The sequence below is a fragment of the Vombatus ursinus genome, unplaced genomic scaffold (assembly GCF_900497805.2).
Source record: "Vombatus ursinus unplaced genomic scaffold, bare-nosed wombat genome assembly UNPS02014812.1, whole genome shotgun sequence".
Classification (NCBI taxonomy): domain Eukaryota; kingdom Metazoa; phylum Chordata; class Mammalia; order Diprotodontia; family Vombatidae; genus Vombatus; species Vombatus ursinus.
In genome coordinates this window covers 46098620-46118577 of record NW_020954590.1, presented here as the reverse complement: position 1 = coordinate 46118577, position 19958 = coordinate 46098620, and the positions used below count along the sequence as shown (strand labels likewise).

General features: G+C 40.3%; 1 protein-coding gene across 1 annotated transcript in view; it reads right to left on the bottom strand.

The window, feature by feature from the left end:
* Nucleotides 1–327: 327 nt before the first annotated feature.
* Nucleotides 328–19958, bottom strand: part of LOC114053942 (myomesin-1-like) — a 158884-nt gene continuing 139253 nt past the window's right edge. The window contains exons 26-33 of the mRNA XM_027877082.1: nt 16644–16731; nt 15215–15253; nt 15011–15116; nt 10157–10320; nt 6852–6888; nt 6586–6608; nt 3789–3844; nt 328–1173 (exon numbers count right to left, since the gene is read on the bottom strand). Coding sequence (XP_027732883.1) covers nt 880–1173; nt 3789–3844; nt 6586–6608; nt 6852–6888; nt 10157–10320; nt 15011–15116; nt 15215–15253; nt 16644–16731 — 807 coding nt within the window. The 3' untranslated portion in view covers nt 328–879. The remainder of the gene's footprint in view (nt 1174–3788; nt 3845–6585; nt 6609–6851; nt 6889–10156; nt 10321–15010; nt 15117–15214; nt 15254–16643; nt 16732–19958) is intronic.

Genomic DNA, 19958 nt, shown 5'->3' with positions numbered 1-19958 from the left:
ATGACCAAAATGACCTCATTGTCTACATTGCGGTTCAATTATTATAGATGCCTTATCAAGTGAATGAGTTTGACAGTGTGGTAAGTAGATCAATTGTGTGGTGATTGGCCATTTCTGCTCCTTGCATTTGCCTGCAAATGATGGAATTAGTTATTTCTCAAAGACACTGCCTTTACCTGTATAAACCTCATGAGAACAATTATAAAGAGTGTTACTATATCATTAAAAGTCTTGAAGAATGAATTTTTATAAAAGAGACTACGTTGGATAAGTTATGTCACGGCCAACAAAACTAAGAACTAATATTTCAAGAATCAGGGAAACAAATTAATGGTTAAAAAGAAAGGTACATGAGCCTTTATTTGTCAATGAGAAGGAGGTTTCAACATCAAAACGGTATTGACACAACTTACAAATCTCTATTAAGGCCACACATCGAAAACACCAGTTGGTTCAACACCTTATCTCAGTGAGCCACGCTATGCTATGCTATGTTCTAATGGCACTCTCTAAGACCTTCTCTGCTAATGACTCTCTCCAGCTACTCTAATGCTCTAGAAAGCATCTCTTTGACCCTGGCTTTTCTTCCCAACAAGCTCATCTTGTTCTTTCCTTAAAACTATATCTTGCTATTTATTTCCTATGTCATCTGCTTAGGAAATTGTATTATGTGAAGAAAAACTGTGAGGATGACCCTTGTCAGTAGGTTTCTCAGACACAGGGGAGAGTTTACAATTATGCCTGCAGGGGCAGCGCTAACATAAGAACTCAGTGGACAGTACAAAGACTGCTGCTTATCTTCGACTCAAACCACTTGCATTCCACCTATCATGGGCCATCTCATCTTCAGTCATATACCTTTCTTCCTTAGTCTAAAGTTTACTTTGTCTTCTTAGTCTGTTTTGAGGTCTCAGAGGCAGCTTTTGCTGTCTCTTCCTCAGGGAGGAACACACTGACAGTAAAGTCACTTGTCTCCGAGCCGTATTTGTTTTTCACCACCAGGCTGTACTTCCCAGAGTCGTTCGTCTGGACTGCAGTAATGGTGAAGTAGGCCGTTTTCCCAGCTTCTAGCTTCAGGATGCAATGCTCATCTGAGGCCAATGCCTTTTCATTCTTCAGCCAGGAGATCTCAGGACTGGGATCACCCCACAGATTGCAAGTAAGATTCAAAGCCTAAAAAAGCCAGTCGATGGAGGAGAGAAGGCAATGAAAGAGAAGATAATCTTAGTTAAATAATAATTTCCAGAATAATCCATTGAGTCCTCTGGCATGGTCAGATGGGAAAGGTAAGTGTAGACATTGTGGACCAGTGGTTGTTGGCTGCTAAGTACTTGTCTGAGTGCCGGATTTGTTTTTGAGTTAAACTTTTCACCCTAAGAATCCACTAAACAAATTGGGTTCTTGAGGACTGAAATCTGACTGTGGAAGATTTGGAGACTAAAGGTTATCATTAGCTTCAAATGTCACAAGGAAGGATGGCTCCTTCGACTCATACTCATCACCCTTTCTTTCATAAATGCCAACTGATCACATTTGCTGTAATGTAAAATTCTAATTCTGCCACAGTAGCGAAATCTCATTGCCACCATCACCCCCTCTGTATTTTTTCATCATATTTTCTGAATGGCAGGCAGCTGCTTTGGACAAACTAACTTATTTTCAAATTTGTTTTCCTTTGTTTTCTACTTTTCCCCAAGTTCCACTCAATCTGTGGAAGTGACAAGGCTGTCCTGGCAAGATTCTTTCTAAATAGAACATTTCCTATTTATTGCTAGCCACCTGTATCAAAATAGGTCTGTTGCTACATTGTATCCTAGGATTTTGAGTGGATAGAAGCCTTAAAGGTCACTTAGTCCACCCTTGTCCCCATTTTACAGATGAGGAAACTGAGGACCAGAGAGGTTAAGTAATTTGTACTAAGTACCAGAATCAGGATTAGAGCCCTGATCTCCCAATTGGGTTCAGAAAATTTAGACCAGATCAAAAAGACCAATCTCTTAGATGAAAAAATCACTATGTCTAACATTTCAAATTCTATTCCATCACTTTTCTTACCAATGTCCTAAATCAAAGACAAAAGAGCTTCTTTGAGGGTAAAGGCTATTTTCCATTTTCTTTTCATATCCCTAGTGTCCAGTACTGTGCATTATACACAATCAGTACTTAATAAATGCTTGTTGGTTTGTATTGAATTAGATTGGGCTGAAAAAACCTTTGATCTTTTTTCACCTATGGAGAGACTAGCTACTATATCAAACCTCCATCACACTAGAATGTTTAATTTGCCTTATTTTAAATTGTTATGTGTCATATTATAAATTATTATTATAATCATTATAGATTATTATTATAATCATATTATTACAAATTATATGTCATAGTGCTGTCTTGATTGTCCTTAAGGTGTTTCTATTGATATGGGAAAGAGTTTCCAGAAGCACCAGGGATGGCCTTGTTAATTTTGATTTTAGTGACACACACATAGAGGTGTATGTGGTCAAAGATGCGTGTTCTTTGATTTGATGATAAACTTGTAAAAAGCCTAAACATCTCTACATCCTGGCTTCCCTCTCTTTCTTCTAGTCCCAGTTAAAATTCTTCCTTATACAGGAAAGCTTTCTTATTCCTTCTTAATCCTGGTGCCTTCTCTATTTTGATTATCTCCAATTTAGCCTATATATAGCATGTTTGTGCACAGTGGTTTACACATTGTCTCCCCATCTTAGACTGTGAATTCCTTGAGACCAGCATCTGTTTTTTTTTTTTTAAATTGTATCCCACCTTTATTGTAAGCCCACCTCAGTTTCAAATACAACTTCAGTATCATTGAATAGGCACAGAATAGTGGATAGAGATCTGGCCTTGGAGTCAGAAAAACTCAGGTTCAAGACCTATCCCTGACACATACTGTGTGATATACAGGAAGTCACTTTTCAATGCTCCAGGCTACAGTCTAAGACCATATGTTATGAAAAGTTGTGGCTTTGCACTGGTGGAAGGAGTTCCCTAAACTGATGAAATCCCAAGTCTGGACCAAGAGGTGAGAGAGAGGAAACACTGAATGTTTTTGAACAGAGGGGTGACATGCACATAAAGAAGATTCATCTTGCAGTGGTGTGAGGGATGGATTGAGGTGGAGATTGTTGGGGGGAGGGGACCCTTTACAAGGTTACTGCACTAGTACAAGTGGTTACCTATAGGAGAATGGTAACAGTGGAGATATATAGTGGGGGTTGGATCTGAAAAATAGTTAAGAGGTAGAAATGGGCAGGACTTAAAAACTGTCCTATAGTTGCTGTCTGACTCTAGAATTTCCCTCAGCTCCTAGGGCCTCCTCCCCTGGGAACACAGCTTTTCCTCATGGGTCCCCTTCTCCCATTGGTGAATTCATCCCAGGGCCTCTATTTTGGGGAAGGGCCCAAGTTGGCTAACCTGTAAGCTCCTCATTAGATTGTAAGGTCCTTGAAGACAGGTACAGGTACTGTCTTTTGCCTCTTTTTGTGTCCTCAGTGCTTAACCCAGAGACTGGCACATAGCAGATGCTTCATAAATGTTTATTGATTATTGATTATTGATTTTTCTCCTGGCTCAGCTCCTGACTCACTTTCCAATGTAAACACCATGTCCTTGTGCACACCTTTCCCCATTCCCCCACCTGTTTTCAACTCTCTTTCATGTGTTGTCTTCCCCCGTTAGAAAGTAAGCTTTTTGAGGACAGGGACTGTCTTTTTTTTGCTTGTATTTGAATTCCCAGTGCTTAGCACAGTGCTTGGTGTTCTGTGACATACCTTGCCTTCCTGTATGGTGACCACATCTGGCAAACCTCCCAATACACGGGCACGATCTGAAAACACATGTATTTCTACTAAGTATCTGCAAAGTTACAAATGCTTATACTATAAGTATAATCATGTCTATTAAACAATTTTCAGATTTCATTTCCCTCTCTCTTTTTAAAAATGACTTTTAAAAATCCACTTATTTTCAATATATGTAACAAAAAAAGATGTAGCTGGTGGTTTTGGACTTTCACTTGCTAATACAAACACACCAACACACACACACACACACACACACACACAAACATTTTCCACCTCTCACAAATATCTTTGATAACTTTGCTCCAAATGAAACTCATTTTTGGCTTGAGACTGTTCTGCTGTATCAGGGAAGAGGTCTACTCCAGAACTTTTGTCTGGAGTTGTCTGGCTCAGACAACTCTGGAGCTGAATGAAACTGCATCTGGAGTTTCATATGGCAGAGAGGGTTCGTTTAAATGCCTTCCAGGGACATCTGAAACTAATTTCTGGGCTTCCCCAGTATTAGAAATAGTTGAGTCATACAGGGGAATGTGTATCAGCCAGGCCTGGAGGCTTGCAACACATTGAATTCATTTATAAACTTCTCTAAAGATCTTGTCCATAGTCCCCAAGTAGCTGGCTTACAAGGCCCTGGTAGATGATTCCAACTCAAGCCTCACCGCACCCCCAACTCTGCTACAGCACCTTCCATTTTCTATAGACTGCTTTCTGGACTTTCCACACATTCCCCCTCATTTTCCCTGAGTCAGGCTGTAAACGTAAACAGGCACCTGCAGATAATACGATTTGGTCCTGTTCAAACTCTACCTTCATTTTTGTCCTGTGACCTGGTTCTAGATCCCTCTCTCCACATGGGGAATCATACTGTTACCTGTCCTGCCCAAAAGGGGCTTGGGTGTTCTGCCCAAAGGAATATAAATTTTGATAAGTTCGAAAGATATCTTGGGGTTTATGGTCTAAATTTCTTTTTTAAAGTTCATGCGTTAAACCCAAATCACTCTGGCTCTCATTGATTGGTCAACAAAAGGTCCCAGCCCAAGCTTCACTTGGTCATTAGATTGGTGAAGTATTCCTGGAATGGATAATGCCTTTTTATACCTAAAGAGTCCGTATTTATGCATACAGTTGATAGCTTTACAGATGGGGCCTAGACATCGCTATAACAGGGGCAAACTGTTGCTAGGGCCAAATATAGCTGGCCAGGTGAGGCTGGATTTGTCCTGGGGGTTGGGGTGGGGGTGGTAGTTTGTTAATTCTTGTTCTAATGCACCAATGCTCCAATGCCCCTCCCACCTCCATACCACTCTCCCTTCCCTTTCTTTGATTAGGGCCCCTGAAAAGCATAGACTTGCTTAGATAGAGGGAGGATTCTGAGCTCTCACCTCTCCTGGTAGAACTAAGATAGGTCTCTAGAGTTTACAGGCCTTGAGATACCACCTAGAATGTTTGGGGATGGTGGTCAATCCCTTTCGAAGCATGGACAATTTGATTGTCCAGTGACTAAAAATTGGGAGACATCTGAGGTACCCTGCTAACCCCTGGGTAAACAGGTCGGAGTCTAATTCTGCTAAAGGGAGGTTGGAGGGATAACAGGACTAGGAGTGGTTTTAGATCCCCTACCTAAGAATGGAGCCAGTGCTAAGTCTTAGAAAGCACAGAGCAGAAAATGCACACCAAAAGAAGTAGGGGAGACCACGTGCCTTTGGGAAGAGAAAGAATGACCTGACTTTTGGGCAATCCTCTGGCATTTACAGACAGCTAAATTTTACAACATCCAACACAAGAGTGACAAGTACCTCAAGAGAAGGGAGTCCTTAGTGTGCCTGCCACCTTACTGTCAGAGCTGTGTGCTCTGTTGAAAGTTAAAATTACTAGCTAAATCAGGAAAGAAAAAAAAATATCTGCCTTACAAATCTCTAGAGTGCCCATGAAGAGCTGGAGGACTTTAGACACTAGGACAGGGGTAGGGAACCTGCGGCCTCAAGGCCACGTGTGGCCCTCTAGGTCCTCAACTGTCAATCAAACTGAAGTTTGGATTCAGTCCAAGGGCGGCACTTGAGGATCTAGAGGGCCACATGTGGCCTCAAGACCACAGGTTCCCCACCCGTGGACTAGGAGAAGACCCTTGAATGGTAGGCAGGTAACCCCACTGACAGAGAGACCAGAGGCTAACAACCTCAATATCACAGGACCTAAATTTTAGCTAGAAGACAGCAGAGGTGATTCAATGGTCAGTCCAGAGGAGAGTGAGCAGGTGACACCTATACAGCACCCACACCACTCAAGAGCAGACTAAACCAGAAGAAAATGGTATATCCCAGTATCAAAAGATAAACCAACCAAGAACTACGGGTGATTGCAGGTAACATTTCTTCTGGTCCATGGTGGGATTGTGGGAATTTAGGTTACTATGATTTGCCTAATGCAGAAGAATTTACAAGACTTCACCCCCCCCCTTTAAAAAAAATTAGAATTCCCTTCCAATAAATGCCTGCAAGTTGGTGTCAAATTACTAGCTTTTCCAGCAGAGAGATTCCTCTGGTTTTCAATTCCCTAAAGTAACCTAGGTCCTTTCTTCATGCCATGCGTGTCTTTGACACACAGATCACAATGCAGGTATGGTAACAAGTACTTAAGACAAACACGTCTGGGCAAAACATCCATGCAAACTATGCATTCTCTCTTCACAGTTACGGCAGTGAAGTAAAAGGTTATTCCAACTCTAAACTTTTTCTGCAGTCAAACGTGAAAGTTGTTCACTTACTTTTCTCCGCAATAGCAGCTTGTCTGGATTTGGAGGAACAAAAGAAAAAAAAAAGAGGAAAAATGTTAGAATTGATTCAAGGTAGGTAGCCGGACCCGCCTCTAATTGCTTCAGAAAACCCTTGCTGCACAATGGAGCAGCTGGAAGTCCTGCTTTGGACGTGCAAAAAACCCTTTTTAAAAAAGTGAAGATCCGCAGAAACAGTACACCGTGTTCCCATTTCAATTAGGGCACTTAAAACGATACTTGCAAGGGAAAGGACTTACTTTAACCTCTGGAATTCAGCAAAAGCTTCATCGTAGGCTGCCAACAGAAGAAAAACAAATGATAAGTGTTTTCTCGTGGAAAATTCACGACCCCCAGAGTTCCATTATAATAGTTACCTTTACCCATGCTTTGCCTAAGACCGTGTCTTTATCGGCTCTAAAACTTGAATTTACTTTAAAATGGAAAAAAAAATGTTTTTTGCTCCTCAGGTGGCAAAATAGGAAATGTTAAAATTTAAGGTCTTTTGTGTAGGGAGACAGACATGTACCAAATGAATAGAAAAGCGATAACTAGGCTGGTTAAAGGTGGCCATTGTAAAAGTTGGGCGTGAGGTTCTCCGGCGGTGCTTGCCTGGTGCCCAGGGAGGCTGAGGCTGGAGAATCTGGAGCTCAAGAGCTCTGAGCTGCAGAGGGCTATGCCAGTTGGATGTTTACAATAAGTCTGACTTCTGGGGGGGGTGGGGTGGGGAGAGTCCAGTAGGAAACTGAGCAGGTCAAAACTCCTGAGCCAATCAGAATGTGATTGCTCTGTGAGTAGCCCTTGTACTTCTAGCTTGAGAGAGACAGGGAGACCCAGTCTCTAGAAACAACAGTACACACACAAAAAACCCCAAACCCTGGTATCCCAACCTATAAGAGTTTCTAAAAAACAGACAAAAGTTTGGATCCCCATAATGAACTGTCTTAGAACCCACATTCATCCAGTCTCCTTTATGTATAGTTTCCATGTGACTTTGTGCTGGCCTGTGACAGAGAAGCACATTTGATTAATTTCCATGTATGCTTGGCTTGAAGCAAGGTTTCCCAAACAGGGGACTGGGCCCTTGAGGAGGACTGGAGGGAGGGAGACTGGAGCCGAGGAAGTTAGTTCTGAGTGTAACTAAGTAAGGCCAATTTTAGTGTGTGTAAGAAGGATTTTGTTATTCCTTTTTAGATGATAGCTCCAGGATCCTAGGTAACATTTCCCACAAATTATAGCTGAAAACATCTCCATCACACTTGCACGGTGAGATAGAGGGATGACATAATGTACCCCTGCACTGTGTTAAGTCATGATGATATTGCTAAAGTTAACCTGTGAGCTTAATGTTGGCAAGATACCTTCTTTGTCCGTTGCCCTGTAAAGCAAGTGGGCACTGATCAGTGAGTAGGGAACCCATTTTGGGGATGAGGGTAATGCAAGAGAAATGCATATACTTCCTTGATTGGCCCTCATCAAGGCTTAGGGGATCTCGAAGGAGGTGTACCCGGCCCACAAGTACTGTGATTAGGGAATGCTGTAGGAGTTGGTGCTCTCATTATCAGCAACCCTTTTGAGAAGGCTAGACTAGAATAAAGTAAGCTTATTGAAACCCTCTGAAGCTGTCTTCCTGTCTGACTGGATCAAGAGTGAACCTGTGCTAGGACACCTGTTAGTGTTAGGAGCCCTCCTGTGTTGTCCAGCCTCACAAACGGTGTTACCTGTCTGTTTACCTGTGAAACAGGAACCCAGGCTTCTCTGGGCATGCCCAGTTTGTCTAAGATGGAGGTGGCCCAGATCACCTAGCATTGAGGCCTTTATCTGCTACCACATGGATTGGAGTAGTCTTCTTTGATTGGCTGCTTGTATCTTTAAAACTGGTGAGACTGAGCTGATCTCTTCCTACCATACTCTTTCTGCCAAGTCCTTTTTGGCAAACTCTTTCAATGTTACACCCAGCGCTTGGCAGTTGAAGGTACTAAAGCTGCCTCATTTTTTCTGGAGCTAGCAGTACCAACACTTTCAAATAAAAGCACCCAACAGTGGCAGTTGCCGGGTATCAGGTACTCACAGAAGCATGAATTTGGAATCTTGCTTAGAGAGAATCTCATTTACCATCCCTTTTGTTCCCCTTCATTTTACAGATGAAGGGACAGAATTTCAAAAGGAAGGAGACCTAACTTGCCCAGGATCACCAGCCTAGTAACATGACTGACGCTGAGAGTCTTCTGCTGCAGATGTGTGTTCTCTCATTAGGACAAGTACTATTAACTCTACCTTCTGGGTAGACTTGACTTCTCCACTCTCATTCTTTAAGATCTCCTGTGATATTAGAATCATTGCATTTTAGAGAATACAGTGTTTCTAGGGGAAACTGAATCATCGGAGCTTAACGAGGGCCGAGGTCATAATGTAAATTTAGAGAAAAATAAATAGAGAATAATAAAATAAAAAGAGCTGAAAGGGCTCTCAGAAGCCCTCTGGTCCAACCCTCTCATTTTATAAATGAGGAAACTAAGGCCCAGGGAAGTTGTGTCTTGCCTAAAGTCATACAGATAACAAGCATCACAGATGTGTGGATGACTTTTTTTTCAGAAATGTAAGTAATTAGCAGTCATTATGGACATGGGACTATATTTAAAAAAATTTTTTTTGATCTAGCATCAATAATTTTTTAACAATTTAGTCTGGAATAATATAGATATAAATAATTACTGGAATAATATAGATACAAACAAGGCAGTTTTGAAGAGAGCCGGGTGGCACAGTGGATAGAGTACCAGGGTTGGAGTCAGGAAGACCTGAGTTCAAATCTAGCCTCAGAAACCTACTTAGACATATATCCCAGGGCAAGTCACTTAACCTCTGTCTGCGTCTGTTTCCTCATCTATAAATTGGGGGTAGTAATAGCACCTACCTTCCAAGATTATTGTGAGGATCAGATGCCATAATAATTGTAAGGCAATTTACAATGTGCTGTATAAATGGTGGCCATTATTATTATTTTTAGGCAAAACTCCTTCATTTAGTTATTAGGTCCTACCTGGAATACTTAGCTGAGTGACCCTAGGCAAGTAATTCAGTCTCTGCCTCAGTTTCCTCATCTGCAAGATGAGGGGGTTGGGCTCAATGACCTTTGAGATTTCTTCCACGTCTAAATCTATGATTCTATAAAGTGGAGGAGAATTTAGTGTTTTAAATTGCTGACCCTGAAACATAAAGGGAGGTAGTTGGGAATGACTTAAGATGGAAAGGATTTTGGAGAAATAATAATGATGATGATAATAGAAGATGATGTTTATCACAACCACCCAGTAAGGTTAGTAAGAGTATTTTACACCTACTTTAAGGTTTACAAATTACTTTTTCTTGCAACCAACCCTGCAAGGTAGGTAAAGGAAGAATTATTACCCCCATTTTGCAAGTGAGGAAATTGAGGTTTGGAGTAGTTAAGTGACTTGGCTTGAATAATCACCCGATTGATCAGCACCAGAGATGAGTCTTGAACCCAGATCTTAAGGTTTCAAGTCTAATGCTTCCCCACCTCCCCCGGTGTATTCCTTACCTTGTCCAGAAAGATCCACTTTCCTCTCATGGTTAGTTTTGCCATCAAAGAGCTCCATTACATATTTTCCTTTGTCATTTGGAGTAGGCTCATTGATTTGTAACCAAATCTGCTCTCCGGTGACACCGCTCTTAACTCTGTCGCTGTACCTAATAGCAGTTCCGCTTTGGGAAACAAAGGAAACATCATTAGTGCTTTCTTTGGGTTAGGATTTCTTGTTCCCTTGAGCTCTTCTTGCTAAGAAGAGGCCAACATAAAAGCACTAAAAGACTTTCAAAGGACTGTTGGCCTGGCAGCAATTTCTCCTGTGCTTCAGTGAATATTTCTGGCTGCTGAAACAAGGCTCTGCAATGATCAGTGGCCGTGAGTCAGGGAAAGAACTTGACAAGAAGGTATGGGACTGTGTTTTGGGTATGTCACCCCATGCAAACCGCTGTTTATCCTAACATGTCACCCCAAATAGTAGCCTGGAAGTCAGAAAGAAAAGCAACTATTTCAATCAGACCTACTCTGTACTCTCCCCAGTTCCCAATATGTGTTGTGATATTTATTATCATTATTTTTGCCATTCAGTCATTTTCAGCCATGTCCAACTCTTCATGACCCCATTTGGGGATTTTCTTGGCAAAGATACTGGAGTGGTTTACCATGTCCTTCTCAGCTCATTTTACAGAAGAGAAAACTGAGGCAAACAGGGGGTAAGTGACTTACCCAAGGTCACATAGCTAATAAGTATCTGAAGCTGGATTTGAACTCAGGAAGATGAGCCTTCCTAACTCCAGACCTGGCACTCTATCCATTGCACCACCAAGCTGCCCATCAATCATTATTTTTAGTTGCCGACTTAGAATCGTTAAGGCTAAAAGACCAAACTATAGGTTAGTTTATATTTCATCCTAGGGACAAAATGATTGCTTCATGGGTAGATTACACTTTGCAAACTGGCAAAGGACATGGGTTCATTTCTATGTGAAATCCATTAGTAAATGGTGTTGTCAAATAATCAAGATACACGGGAGAGAAACAGGGTATGTGGGAGCAAGAACTAGAATCAGAGTTGTCTCAGAAATGAAGAGGGAAGATTCTTCTGTACTAGGACACAGTGTGCTCAATAGAATAATCAATCTCAAGTGCAAGGCCAGCATGAACAGCTACTGGTATTTATCTGTCTGTAATAATGAGAATGTAGCAAGAATCATAATCCCTTATCTGGGATCTGCAAGTATAGAAATACTGTTTCTTTGGATAAATATGTGTTTGTGCAAGCCTTTTGAAAAGTATAACAGGGAGGAAAGCTACCAAAATGGAGGAGTAGGAGGAAGCAGTACAGAGCTATGTAGAAATTTTGAAATGCAAATATTGGAGTAGAGAGAAACAAAAAAGTAAATACAAGCAAGTAATCAGAAAAGACTTCCTAAGTGTTTGCATTCTAAGGGGTGGGATGGAGGTAATATCAGCTAGGATCCTAGAGGGAGTAAAAGAAATTGGAGGAGCTAGGAGTGATTTTTGCTATATTTTGATGATCTTAAAAGATGAAAGGAATGGGGATGGGGGAAGATACCCTAGTGAAGAAAAGAGGAGAAATAAAAGGGGACTTTATATCTCACATAAATAGGGAGGAGGTACAAAATCACCTTCAACTTACCTAGCATAAACCTTGTTTATACATAATTGCTTGCATGTCTCCTCTGTTAAGCTGTGAGCACCTTGAGGGCAAGGACTGTTTTTGCCTTTTTTAAGAATCCCAAGGATTTAACGAAGTGCCTGGTACATAGTAAGCACTTAATAAATGCTTGTTCATTGACTGACCTAACAATATACTCAGGACTTCCAATATTAGCCAGGAGAATAGATTTTCCATGACTTCCTATAATAATCATTTTAACTTTCCTGATAGTTTTAAAATAATGTCATGGCTTATGAAGGCACTGAAATCAGCCCTTTGACTTTGGAATTCCTAACAGGATCCAAAAATAAATGGAAAAACTTTTATTTGAACAATTAAATAGAATCATTTAAGTGCTTGATATTTACTAGCAAAATAGCCATAACAAAAAAGTCCAGCATTTGACAAGATTTCTCATGTTCCTTTGGTGGAACAGACAGAGAGATGTAGGCTAGATTTTAAGTGGTTATGGAATTGGTTCAGTGGCCCTTAGTGCAATGCCCCTGGCACATAGTGCTTGACAAATAATTTCATCCTTTCTTCTTTCTTCTCCCCTTTCTTTCTTTCTCTTTCTTTCTTCCTTTCTTTCTTTTCCTTCCTTCCTTTTCTCCTTCTCTCCCTCCTTCCCTTCCATTCTTCCTTCTTTCCTTCCATCCTGCCTATCCTTCCTTCCATCATGCCTATCCTTCCTTCCTTTCTTCTTTCCTTTCTTTTTTCTTTCTTTCCTTCCAGATCAAATAGTAATTAATTGTTCTCTAACAACTTGGGAGGAGGGCTTTAGTAGAGTACCTCAGGGATCTGTGCTTGGCCTGTGCTGTTTAACATATTTGTCAATGTATATTTGCATAAAGGGATAGATAGATAGACAGACAGATAGATAGATAAATAGCTGGTATGCTTAACAAGTTTTCAGAGTACACAAAGCTAAAAGAGAAGCTAACATCCTGACAGAGTCAGTGTTCAAAGTGTCTTGATAGGCTAGAACATTGAGTCACATCTAATAAGGTAAAATTTAATAGAGGTAAATGTAAAAGTCTAATACTTAGGTTAAAAAATCATTTCATAAGTACAAGATGGGGTAGGTGTGATAGGCAGCAGCATATCTGAAAAAAAAAATAGGTTTTTAGTGAATTAAAAGATTAACGATTCCATAGTGTGACATGGCAGCCAAGGGAGCTAATACAATCTTAGGCTGCATTAAGGCAAGCATGGTGTCCAGGATGAGTTGACAGCTGTCTCTCCTTCATTCCTGGCTGAACCATATGTATAATATTATGCCCGTTCATTACTGGGTGGCACGTTTTAGGAAGCACATTCTTTAAGGTGGAGAATATTCAGCAGAAGGCAACGAAAATAATATAGTGCATTGAAATCACGCCCTTTGAGATTCAAGGGAAGGATTTGGGCATGTTTAGCTTGGAGAAGAAGCTAAGAAGTTCTTTCACGTGGGATTAAATTTGTTCTGCTTGGCTCCATAGATCAGAACAAGGAAGAGTGTGTGGACATTGCAAAGAAGCAAATTTTGGTTTAATGCAAAGAAGAACTTCTTAACAATTGGAAGTGCCCTGTAATGCATTGAGCTGCTGTGGGATTCGGTGGATTCCCTCTCAGGGGATGTCTTCAAGCAACAGCAAAGCCACTGGCTGCTTACGTTGTTTAGGTATGTGTTGAATTAGATGGCCTCTTCTGTGTAACTTGGAGCATTTGTGATTCGCCCCCTTTCTCAAATAACATTCACATGCCCCAGCTTGCTTCCTTTCTTTCTTTCTTTTTTTTTTTAGGCAATTGGGGTTAAGTGACTTGCCCAGGGTCACACAGCTAGTAAGTGTCAAGTATTTGGTCTGAGGCTGGATTTGAACTCAGGTCCTCCTGACTTCAGGGTTGGTGCTCTATCCACTGTGCCACCTAGCTGCCCCTCCCAGCGTTCTTGTTCAGCAGGTAGTTATTGTAGAGAAGACATAAAGCTGACGGTTCCATAGCATATCCATTTGACTTATCTTTGCTCCTCACCACTTCCTTCAGGTTAATTCATTGGAAGGTACTAGATGTCACAGATAAGATTTCTAGAAACTTGGTGACCTAATTTTATCCATTTTAACTTAAAATAACTTCCAAAAATGTACCTGAGAGAAAAAGTCAGAACAAAAGAAAGAAAAAAGCATTCTGTGCTGGCATCCTGCTTTCTTTCATATTTGTTGTTGTTGTTCGGTTGTTTCAGTTGTGTCCAACTCTTAGTGGCCCCATTTGGGATTTTCTTGACAAAGATACTAGAGCGCTTTGCCATTTCTTTCTTCAGCTCATTTTACAGATGAGGAAACTGAGACAAACAGGCTTAGGTGACTTGCCCAGGCTCACACAGCCAGTAAGTGTCTGAGGCTGGATTTGAACTCAGGTCCTCCTGACTCCAGGCCTGGTGCTCTGTCATGCCACCTAGCTGTCTTTCTTCCACATAAGACCCCTGGAAATCTTAACTAAACTAACAATTGAGGGGGCTGGGGAAGGGGGAAGAACTGAAGTAAATATTAGTACTGAAATTTGTTACTATTACCTATTAAATTAGTAATTCGTAATAATGGGGGAAAATTTTAAAATACAAAATTAAGTTTTTATTTTTAAAAATAATTATAATAATAGTAATCACCAGAAGGCTAGGCATCGAGGTAGAATAAATTCCTTCAAGCTTGAATCAGTCCAAATTCACCCCCAAACCTTAAAATCCTTCCTGAGATGTGGGCTGCAGGATCTACAACATTCATTAGTGTAGTAGTTTAGCCACAGGACACTTCAGTGGCTTATGGATTCCTTGAAAAATAAGACCATTAGTTCATATCTTGGGAAGTCTGGAGTCCACTAAAAGATATTGATTTGTTACAATATTAATCATCTACTCCTTCATCTTTCAATAATTTTTTGCTATATTTAAAGTTCAGACAGAATCAGGGGACCTTTGTTCAAATTTAGCTTCAACTACTACTTGGGATATAATCTGTTCCACCCCCTAAAGAAAAATCTTTCTGAAAGAATAGCCTGCCACAAATTCTTTGCTTCTGACTTCTAATCTTATATGTCCCAATCTGAAGGCCATGAATGTTGAAAGAAATCTCTACTTCCAAGAAGGATGTTGGGATTTTTGCTTTTCTTTAGGGAGGAAAAGTTCCCTCGAGGCCAGTAGGCTCCCATTTACTTACTTGTGGGACCAGTTCACTTTCAGATCATCCAGGTAATAATTAACAAAGGAGTACAGCCTGATGCCCTCTGCTGTGCTCTGGATTTTCAGTTCTGTGGCAGACAAAGCTGAAAGGAGATGGCAGGTTATTTCATGCACATTGAAGTTCCTCCACAAAACAGAACAATGAGTGACTCATGCAGCTTCTGAAAAAATGAAAACTTACCAATTGTCTTGCAGACTTCAGTCATCAGGTCTTTAAAAGCTGTGAAAACAGATGTAGAGAAAAAGTTCAATAGAGAAAGAAACTGAAGTTTGCATTAAACATAAAAACTTAGCTTCAAGTTTCCCTGTTTGTTTGAGAGGATAAAAAAATTTAGATTTGGAAGTCTATTTTACAGAAACTGAGGTACACAAAGTTTAGATGATTTGCCCAAGGCAGCATAGGTAGCAAATGTCAGGATTCAAACCCAAGTTTCCTGACTCCTTGCCCATTCCACTATCCTTTGCCATACCCACCCCAGAGATCAAAGCCAAAATTCAAACCAATTACTTGTTAGTAATTCTGTTACAAGGTTTGGTGTAGGAAGAAGTTAAAGCATTGGGTATTTGCTTAATAATTATAATTTTGTTCACTTAATAATTACTGATAGCAATTATTTATTAATTTAATGCTGATAGCAATTAATAATAAAATCAAGGTTTGCAAATTACTTTCTATAGATTATCTCATTTGATCTTCACAATAACCCTGCAAGATATAGATGAGGAAACTGAGGCTTAGAGAGTTTAACTGACCTCCCCATAGTCACATGAAGTTGAACCGAGGGCTCTCTTGACTGCAGGTCCAGTGGTACCATACCACAATATTTTATAAGTGACTAATATTATCAAGATATACCCATCCCCAAGAACCTCAGAGAAGCAAGGTTGCATTTGGGGGGAGCTTCTTACCTAGGTAGTAGCTATATAGCTTGGAATTTCATACATAATCATCATAATCATTGCATTTGGGTGGGGTTTCTTACCCAGGTAATAGCTGTATAGCTTAGAATTTCATACATAATCATCATAATCAATCACTATTTTTGTCTTCATTTGAGAATAGATCGTTCTTTTAAATACATGTTTTATGTGTATATATGTATGTGTAAATATACATATATGTATATATTTGGCATAATGGATAGAGTGCTAGGCATGGAGTTAGAAATATCTGGGTTTAAATCCCACCTCTCCGAGCCTCAGTTCCATCAATGGTAAAATAGTGATAATCTTACCTGTAGTACATATCTTACAGATTGTTGTAAGAATCAAATGAGATTGTCTAGGTATGGTTCTTTGAAAATCATATAGTTCTACATAAATGGCAATTCTCATAGTTGAGTTTTTGTTCTAGGAAAATTTTTTAAAAGATAAAAATAATTTTTGGAATTAGCCTATTAAACTTTCTATAAGTGTCTGAGAACACACATAGCTCAGTTGGTATGTCTATGATTTCTAGGGAGATTTTCAAATAAAACAATCCCTCATCTACTGGAACTTTTAGAGAAAATCTATGAATGGAGAGCCATGTGACTTCACACAATATTCTGGTAACCTTACTATAGATTATATCAATGAACTGAAGTATGAACTCAGCAGGGAAGACTGACCTTCATCCACAAGCTTTAGTCTGCTCTTGTCTTTCCCTCGGTCATCTTTCAGTATCACTTCGTAAAAACCAGCATCTTTCCTGGAAAACTAGAGGAAAGGGGAAGGAAGAAAAAACACACAACATCCCAATGAATAATAGTTTTGGTCAGATTGGAGAGAAGCTTTAAAAAGAAAAATTGGGTTTGAATTTTTAAGGCCCATGACTTAATGTAAATCTGGCATAAACATAAGTTAAACAAGAAATTTCTTACCTGAGGGATGGAGGACAATTTCACAGAAGACCCCTCCCGTTATAATTTACCTAACCAGCAATCTTGGTTTGTCATCTTTGTGATACTTTAAATGATTTAAACAGTGAAGTCTGAGGCCCTTAGCTTGTACACTTTTATTACTAAAACCAAATTTCAAGGCATTCAGAAGCATTGCTTTTTAAGCAGGACATACATTGAAAAATATTTTTATAGTTTGGTTTGCAGTATAGGGGGAAATGAGCTATCTTGAAGTTCAAATAAGGAAATCATAGAATCAACTGTCTTAACATGCCTCTCACCTCAACTTTGTCATGCATTCATAGAGTACAAAAGCCATGTCCCCTGCACTAGCCAATCTTCTTTTTCCCATCTTGACCCCTTGGCGAACCAATTAAATTCTACAATGTCCTCCTTTCTTGAATCCCAAACCCTCTGACCATTTTGGTGATTCCACCTTCCCAAGTCTTGAATCATTCTCACCATTCCCCAACTTCATTCCTACTCACATGCTTCTGAAAGAAGGTGGGAAAAAATCATGCAACCATTCTGGATCCACTGGATTCACTACAAATTTATGTTACCAACTTCAACTAGGCCCTCACTGATGCTAGGCAATTCTTCTATATCTGCCTTATTAACTTATAAGTTGATATACCAGGAATTCTTTTTAATTCCTCTTCAAAACTCCCCTGGCTTTTCCTCCCTCCACTTTCTCAGTGGAGAACCTTGCCTTATATTTTACAGAAAGATTGAGTCTGTTTGCCATGAGCTCTTTCTTCTCCCCTTGTTATCTCCTATCACTCGGATGCCTTCTGCCACTATCTCCTCCTTCACCCCTGTCTCACATGATGAGATAGCATTACTCCTTACCAAGAACAATACCCCTCAGGCAATCCTATTCCTTACCATCTCTCCCAACATATTGCCACCTCTATTACCCCTGCTTTAACACTTATTTCCAGTCTTTCCTTGTCTACTGACTGGTTCCCTGCTGCCTACAAACATGCCTATGTCTCCCTCGACCTGAAAAAACCCTCATTTGATCCTTCGGTCCCCACCATTGCTCTACATCTCTTCTCTCCTTTGGGGCTAAATACCTTGAAAAGGTCACCTAGGTTAGGTGTCTCCACTTTCTCACCTTTCACTCCCTTCTTAACCCCTTCTAATCTGGTTTCTGATCTTATTGGATCTAAATTGCTGTCTCCTTAAATACCAACAATCTCTTAGTTTTCTCCTCCACTTCTCTTCAGCTTTTGACACTGCTGATCACCCTTTCCTCCTCTATACTTTATTCGCTTTGAGTTTTTAGAACACCACTCTTTCCTGGTTCTCCTTCTACCTATCTGACTGCTCCTTCTCAGTCTTCTTTGCTATATTCTCATTCAGATCATTCTCTGTAACTGTAGGCATCCCATAGGGCTCTCTCCTGGGTCTTCTTCTCTTCTCTCTCTATATGGCTTCACTTGGTGATTTCATTGGCTTCGTTGGATTTAATTACCTTCTCTATGCTGATGATTCTCAAATATACCTTTCCTGTCCCAATCTCTCTACTGATATCCAATCACCAACTGCCTTTCAGATACCTCAAACTGGATATCCCGTAGTCATCTTAAACACATCATGTCTAAAATAGAAATCATTATCTTTCCCCCTAAACCCTCTCCTCTTCTTACTTTCCCTATTATTGTAGAGGGAACAGTCCCTCCTCCCATTTCCTTACTATCTTTCACCCCATCACATTCCATCTATTGCTAAGGCCTGCTGATTTCCCTTTGCAACATCTTTTGAATGTGCCCCCTTCTCTTCTTTGACACTGCCATCAGTCTACTTCAGGCCCTCATCACCTCACGTCTTGATTATTGCAATGGAATAATCCTGGAATAGTAACTTGCTGGTGGGACTTCTTATTCAAACCTCTCCCCATGCACATTGATAAATAACTAAGACATATATAGGGTAAATACAAAGTAATTCCAGAGAGGTGGGGATATCACTGACAACCAAGAGTCAGGAAAGACTTTATAGAGGAGACAGAATTTGAGCTGAGTATTGAAGGGAACTAACAAGTCTAATTTGTCTTCTACATGATAACTCATCAGACTCTTCATGTTTCCCATCTTCTCTTATCCAGGCTAAATATCTCCAGTTGCTTCCATTACTCCTCACATTAGATGACCTTGAAGTCTTTTGACATACTGGTTGACCTCTGTTCAGTGTTCTCCAGTTTATCCACGTCCATCAGATTGTAAGCTCCTTGAGGTCAGGAACTGTCTTTTGCTTCTTTTTATATCTACCACACAGTGCCTGGCACATAATAGGTTCTTAATAAATGTTTATTGCTTGATTAATTAATTGTTAAAACATGATACTCAGAACTGAACACAATAGTCCAGATGTGGTCTGAGTACAGGCAGAGCACAGCGGGAGTATGACCTCCCTAGTCCAATGTACAATGTCTCTCTTAATTCAGCCTAAGATCTTTTTAGCTTATTTTGCTGCTGTGTCACACCGTTGACTCACACTGAGCTTGCATTTTCCTTAAACACTAATTCTTTATGAGAGTAACTGCTGTCTAGTCATCCCCCTATCCCCCACCCCGTTTAGCTTTGTGATGGAGAAGAGAGTCTATTCTTTTTTTATTTTTTATAACCCTTCCCCCACTCCAAGATGGTGTGCATTCTGAATACCCCTTCCCCTAATTTGCCCTTCCTTCTATCACCCCCTCCCCCTTTTCTTATCCCCTTCCCCTTCTAGGGCAGGATAGATTTCTATACCCCATTGCCTGTATATCTTATTTCCCAGTTGCATTTAAAAACAATTTTTCACATTCATTTTTAAAACTTTGCGTTCCAAATTTTCTCCCTTCCTCCCTCCCCACCCAACGAAGGCAAGCAACTTGACACAGGTTATACATGTGTAGTCGTGCAAAACACTTCCATAGTAGTCATGTTGTGAAAAACTAACTATATTTCCCTTCATCCTATCCCACCCTCCAGTTATTCTATTCTCTTTTTTGACCCTGTCCCTCCTCAGAAGTGTTTGCTTCTGATTACCCCCTCCCCC